We start from the raw sequence: 6674 nt of genomic DNA, 5'->3' as shown, positions 1-6674 counted from the left end.
TGACTCATACTCTTCATATTCAACTTCAACAATCATGTTTTCTTCAATTTCTTCTTGTTCTTCTTCTTCTCCTTCCTGTTGATGAACGCTTAGAAATTGTTCAAATGAAGATGAATCAGTTGTCTCTTCATTAAAATCACATGAATTTTCCTCTTCCAATTTTCCACTTGAAGGATTTAGGCCGAACAGCAGTCATTATGCTATGACTAATATTTGTGCAAACTAACTTTAAATGATCCAAATTATGACGCTTATTTTTAAGAATGATTTGTCCCAAAAAAAAAGATAATGATTCGGGAATATCGTTATTTATATCTTCAAACATTCTACCCGGTGGCGGGTACATAGTATTATCAAACACACAAGATTGAATATCTTCTCGAATAATTTCTGCCGCAGCTTTTAAAGTTTTCCACCGTTTTTCCTTTTCATTTTTGTTATCAGACCAGTCTTGACTTAAAATGTCTTGGTAATTGTCTACAAAACAAATAAATGTTAATTTTCCAGGCTTCTCTGTAATAATAATTTTACTACCATACTTTAATTTCAATCGTATTTTTATAATCCCGTTTTCTAAAGCTACATTTTGGCAAACATTCCTCAGTTCATCTAACGAAAACTGGCAGTCATCGCTACTTTCAATGAAATTGAAAATTTCCTCCATTGCAGAGTTTATAGCCTCACTTTGAGGACGGCCAATTTTACCGCCAGTATTAGGTCTCAGGAAGGATTTGTACCAACTGTCATGGTATTTAGCGTCAGCAGCAACTAAATCATACTGAAAATTAATATGCGCAAAGTCAGCTTTTGACACATCATCAGAACGATCTTTAGCTAATTTTAAAATGGAATCTTTGAATGTAAGTGTAGAAACTTTATGAATTTTTCGGCGATAAATCTTCACTTTCTTCTTTTCTGCTTCTTCATCCGCTTCATCGCCACAAAATAAACAGTGGTTTTTAAAACAAAAGCTGGATTCACTTATTCGCGCTCTAGTATGAGGTGGACTTACTTTTGAAGTACTGGCCTGTTCTTCCTCACGTTGTCTTTTTGATGCAGAGATTGAAGTTTTCCGGGTGTATGATTTTCTGCAATCCACGTGAATTGTAACGGACTTTTGGCTTCTTAAATAATCAGCAAACTCATCACTTCTCGCGACACTTGCATCGATTAAAGTTGGCATTCCACGACTGACCACAACAGTTTCATCTTCAGTCAAAAGTTTATTACAAATAAAGCAAAATTGTGACATTTTTTTTTAAATATTAATCAGCACTAACTTCAATAGTAGACGCTTGTAATAAATACGTATAGTCACTCGAACTGCTCGTTCAACACTAAAAGAAGCAGGTATACGTGAACGACACCACATGGACAAAAGAATAGGCAGATGTTTTTCAAGGCCAGATGTTATTCAAGTAGAGGGGATTCGGTAAGGGACCGGCGGTGATTTTAGAGTAAATTTTCTTCGAATAGTATAATGTATACATAAAAGAGACACGAGTAGGCATTTTTGCTTGCTTGAGTACCTAAATATGTATATACGTGGCATATGTGTGCATACTATGTAGAACGTGATTCTTACAAGCGTAATATCTGGGAAATGGTGGGTCTTAGAGAAAAAATCATAGGGACCATTTTTATAGAGAATTTTAAGATCTACAACTTTGCTCTGAAGTACTTTTTCGATAAAACTTACCGTTTTCGTGAAAAATCCAAAAAACCTAAAATTTTTACCTTGGGCCCCGAATAAGTCCCTAAGCTCACATGGGACTGATGGGGACTTTTGACACTTTATTCCTTGTGGTAAACCTAAGGTCTCTACGAAGATTTGGCTCTGTCGGAATTTTCTTTATTTCAATTGTCTAAAATGACCGGACTATGTCAGCCTCGGCCAAAAATTACGTGTAATCTTAGACTTTGCGTATGTTACGGGCTTTGCGATGTAACATACTGTTTATTTTTAAAACAATTATATAGAAGTTATGTTTATAGTAGAAAGTAGTATCAAAACCTTTCAACGGCTGGCGCATGATCGCAAAATTGTTTCCTTCTCAGAAAGTTTAGTTTAAGGTGATAAGTTGCAGAGGGTTACATGAAAATTGATCCCCGGACAATCTATCCTCAGGACGATTCGTCCCCCGACAATTCATCCCCGCGTATTAGTCCTCGAAAATTGATCTGCGACGATGCTTCCGCGCCATCTTTTTTATGTTAGGACTACATTTCTTACAATTCGTGTTGAGATGGGTGACCATTGAACCAACTTCACGTAATACTGTTTACTAACATAAAAAACATTTTATGTTTATAAACTTAGATGTACCTTCATACTCCACCGTCCATCTTACGGCTTTAAATAAATAATATTATTTTTAGAAATTAAAACTATAAATGAAATGTTGTGAAGTTAGTTGATGGTTAACCCACTCAACATCGAGGAAGGACCTTGCTCAGTGGAATCTTTTTTCAGCAAACGAAAAATAATTCGGACGGCTCGGACTGGAAATCGAATCCAGATCGTTTGGATACGCGCCAAAGGATCTACCAGTTAAGCTATCCGAGACTCGTACCAGAATTACCTTTTCGTTGCCTACTTTAAGATCTAAAAAGTGTCAGTGCCTCTACCGGGATTAATTGTACCTCAGATCAATTTATCTCAGGTTAAATTGCCGGTAGATCAACCATCAGCGGGTCAGTCATGCCCGGAAGACGGCTATTCCTGTTCGGGGGACGAATTGTCCAGGGATATTTTAGTCCGGTGATGAATCGTCCGAGGATCAATCGTGATGTAACCGTTGCAAAGAACGATTTTTTGACTGTTAAACAGAGCGTACTTACCCTGAATAAAAAAAATTTTTGAAAAGTATTGAACCGATGTTACTGTATATCTATATTAGAGTGGTCCAAAAAAAACATTTTTTTTTTTTTTTTCGAGTGCTATTGTCTCAATAGCTTCTTTTAGATATAAAAAAAATCCCCTCCAAAGCCCAACTTGATATTTCAATTTTTCATGAAGCTCAATGAATTTCTATTTTCCCGTTTAAATAACATGTAAAAAATTTTTTTTTAAGTTTTTATCCGGTAAAACTACGAAAAAAATTTTTTTTTTAATTTTTCGTAAATTATTTTTGTAGGAAATTTAATTCTCTACAAAAAAGTACTGAAGTAGTTTTTTCGTAATCCTAATGGGTAAAAAGTTATTGAACTGTAAATACTCGCAATAAAAGAAAATTTAATCAGTTATGATTTTAGAATTTATTTTGTGTCACATTTCCTTTTGCGAAGTATTTAATTAAGTAATTTATGTTTTTTCCTAAATAAAAAAATTAATTTCAGCATACATCCGTAAGTATTACGAATAAAATTTAAATTCAATTTTAAAAATTCCTGTCATCTACTTTCCGTCGATAATATCATTCGCTATACCTTATATCGCCATCTATCGTATCTATCGTAGTAACTTTATGCATAACACGTGAAGAATATTATTAATCATAATACTAACAAAATGTCAAGTGAATCTAAAAATCAACATGTGTATTTAGTAGGCTTTCAAAGCAGTGCATTGAACAAACGAAAATTGCCATCTCAGCGACAAGTATTAAGTGTTTTTTTTTATAATTTGAATTTTCTCAAACAATCTGTTCGTGAAAGCGCACGAAATGTATTGAATGAGGTTAATGACATTTGGAGTCTTACTGGTATACCAGTAATTAAATCATGTAATGCAATTTCAAAAATTGTAAGACTCCATAACGAGTGGATTCTATTAAAAAAAAATAAGTCTCGCAATACACAAACCCAAAAGTCGAAAGAAAAACGATTTTCTTTAAAGTTGGATCAAATTTTCGATTTAGCACTCCAAAAGTCTTTTAACCAGCTCACAGAAACACAAAAAGAATTTTTATCAAATGAACGTAGAGCACATAGATCAAGCCCTATTATCTTCGAAACAAATTCACAAACAGACAGTGATGAAGGTATCTAATTTAATATTAATGCTTAATTTACTGAATTAATTGGTTTGAATTTTTATCTAGAATAATTTTTGCAATAATTTTTAGAGTTAACTCGAAGTTTTTCTGGCCTATCTACATCAACTGGCAGTAAATCTTTTCCAAGTTCAGGTGAACTCAAACGTGAAATTTCAAATTTTGAGAATGAGTTACCTTCTCGTCTTAGACCAAAAAAGAAAAAAAACGTGATAGATGAGAAACTAGTTGCGACCCTAGATCGCACACAAACGAGCGATCGAATGGCTGCATACCTAGTGAATTCCGTTGCTAAGAACTTCGACGTGGATGTGGATAAGATAAATACTAGCAGAAGTTCTCTACGACGACATCGCATGCATCAACGGCAAGCAACTGCTAAAAATTTGAAAGAAAAAATTATCTTTCCATCATGTTTAGTATTGCATTGGGATGGAAAACTTCTTGATGATTCAGAAAGTGTCAAAAAAGTTGAGAGATTGCCGGTAATAGTAACAGGACTAGATTTTGAACATATTTTGGGCGTTCCCAAATTAGTTACTGGAGACAGTAAAAATCAAACCGATGCCATAATTAAATTATTAGATGAATGGAAGATTAAAAACAAAATTAAGGCTTTATGTTTTGATACTGCTGCTGTAAATACGGGTAAGAAAAAGTACTCACTTGGAATAATTTATTTATGTACTAATTTAAAATAATTTTCGTAGGCTTGAATAATGGAACATGCACTCAGCTTGAACGTGAGTTGAACAGAAATCTTCTTCATTTGGGTTGTAGACATCATATATACGAGTTGGTGCTTAGAAGTGTCGCAGAAACGTGTTGGCCGGTTACAAGTGGTCCTAATGTTGCAATATTCAATCGCTTCAAAAATAATTGGGAAAATATAAATAAAGAAGAATTTGAGACTGGAATTGAAGATTCTGAAGTTGAGATAAAAACCAGAGACATGAAAGACGAAATTCTACAATTTATTTCAAGTCAAATCAAGGTAATATTCTCATTTTGTCTATAATTATTAATTTTCTTTTTATATTAATAATTTTTATTATTTTAACTGCTACAGGAATATCAGCCGCGAGCTGACTACAAAGAACTGTTGGACTTAACTTATATTTTTGGGAGGAACTCCATCAAGTCACTTTGGATTCAAGCGACCTGGAGCGATGCACCATGCAAGATGGTTATCGAAAGCTATTTATTGTCTGAAAATTTTTATGTTTAAGAAGCAATTTAAAGTAAATGCCAAAGAAATACCTCAGCTCCGAGACATATGTCTATTTATCGTTACAATTTATGTAAAAGCGTGGTGTCAATGCCCTAATGCTATTAAAGCTCCAAATCAGGATTTACAGTTTTTGAAAGACATCATCAAGTACAAAGATATCAACAGAAAAATTTCGAGTGCAGCTATGGATACATTTTTAAGACACGGGTGGTACTTGTCAGAATCTCTTGCCCCACTATCTTTTTCGACGACTCAATACCTCGAGAGATTAAATTAAAAATGATTAACTCATTTAAACATAATGAAAGTGTTTCAGATGCTAAACGGATCAGAGTACAAATATCTGAGAATATTTGTGCCCTAGATATGAGTGAATTTATTACCAAAAAATCAACAGTTTTATTTGATTCATTTAACTTGCCATACGATTTTCTTAACATGGATCCTATGTTATGGAATACAAATAAAAACTATATTGATTGTTTAAAATTCTTCAAAGAACTAAAAGTAGTCAACGATGTGGCAGAGCGTGCGGTTGCTTTTAATTGAAAAAATACAACCAATTTGGGACCAAAGATGAAGAACAAAAACAATATCTGTTACAAGTAGTTGCTGCTCATAGAAGAGAATATCCGAATTGTAATAAGAAAAATTATTCATAATTCGCAGTTAATACTTCATCAAAAGACATGTGTAAATTATATTATAAATAATCTAAATTTTGATAAATTTTGAAAAAAATACATGAAGTTACCAAAAAAGTTTTCAAAAAGTTGAAAATTATTTCAAATCCATAAAAATTAAATAAATTATCCAGTAAAATTGTCAATTCCCTCAAAAAGTTGATTTGAAACTACCTTTCTTCAAATTTTTTTTTATTGTGAGTATTTGAAGTTCAATAACTTTTTACCCATTAGGATTACGAAAAAACTACTTCAGTACTTTTTTGTAGAGAATTAAATTTCCTACAAGAATAATTAACGAAAAATTAAAAAAAAAATTTTTTTTGTAGTTTTACCGGATAAAAACATAAAAAAAATTTTTTTACGTGTTATTTAAACGGGAAAATAAAAATTCATTGAGCTTCATGAAAAATTGAGGTATCAAGCTACGCTTTGGAGGGAATTTTTTTTATACCTTAGAGAAGCTTTTGAGATGATAGGCAAAAAACTTTTTTTTTTTGGACCACTCTAATCTATATTGTATCTATATATAGATATAAAGTTAGCATAGTTCAATACTTTTTTTTAATCAGAGTAATAATGTTTTTAAATGTATCAACAACTAAAATCAATTTTGTTGTAAACGACTTGATAAAAGTTGCTTATATATTTTAGAAACTGAACAATATTCATTTTCATTATCAAAAGTTTTTACTATCTTTTATACCTCGATACAGGAATATCAGACTATATAAGACCATATTAACCTTGATCAGGCCATATTAA

At 32.4% G+C, this 6674-nt stretch overlaps 1 protein-coding gene across 1 annotated transcript; it reads left to right on the top strand.

The window, feature by feature from the left end:
* The first annotated feature begins 3489 nt into the window (after positions 1-3489).
* LOC123271268 lies at positions 3490-5503 on the top strand. Its single transcript, XM_044737904.1, has 5 exons — positions 3490-3983; positions 4068-4643; positions 4706-4989; positions 5065-5181; positions 5225-5503. The coding sequence occupies exons 1-5, from the start codon at positions 3512-3514 to the stop codon at positions 5501-5503; spliced, it is 1728 nt and encodes a 575-aa protein (XP_044593839.1). The 5' UTR covers positions 3490-3511.
* The last annotated feature ends 1171 nt before the right edge of the window (positions 5504-6674 follow it).

The sequence above is a fragment of the Cotesia glomerata genome, linkage group LG1 (assembly GCF_020080835.1).
Source record: "Cotesia glomerata isolate CgM1 linkage group LG1, MPM_Cglom_v2.3, whole genome shotgun sequence".
Taxonomy (NCBI): domain Eukaryota; kingdom Metazoa; phylum Arthropoda; class Insecta; order Hymenoptera; family Braconidae; genus Cotesia; species Cotesia glomerata.
Note: the sequence above shows the minus strand (reverse complement) of the source record. Positions and strands in the feature narration are given on the sequence as shown.

Bases quoted from the DNA above. Each gene is read 5' to 3' on its own strand.
- LOC123271268 (XM_044737904.1), top strand. From the start codon at position 3,512: ATGTCAAGTGAATCTAAAAATCAACATGTGTATTTAGTAGGCTTTCAA. The intron at 3,984-4,067 runs GTATCTAATTTA...AATAATTTTTAG, and splicing joins ACAAACAGACAGTGATGAAG to AGTTAACTCGAAGTTTTTCT. The intron at 4,990-5,064 runs GTAATATTCTCA...TAACTGCTACAG, and splicing joins TTATTTCAAGTCAAATCAAG to GAATATCAGCCGCGAGCTGA.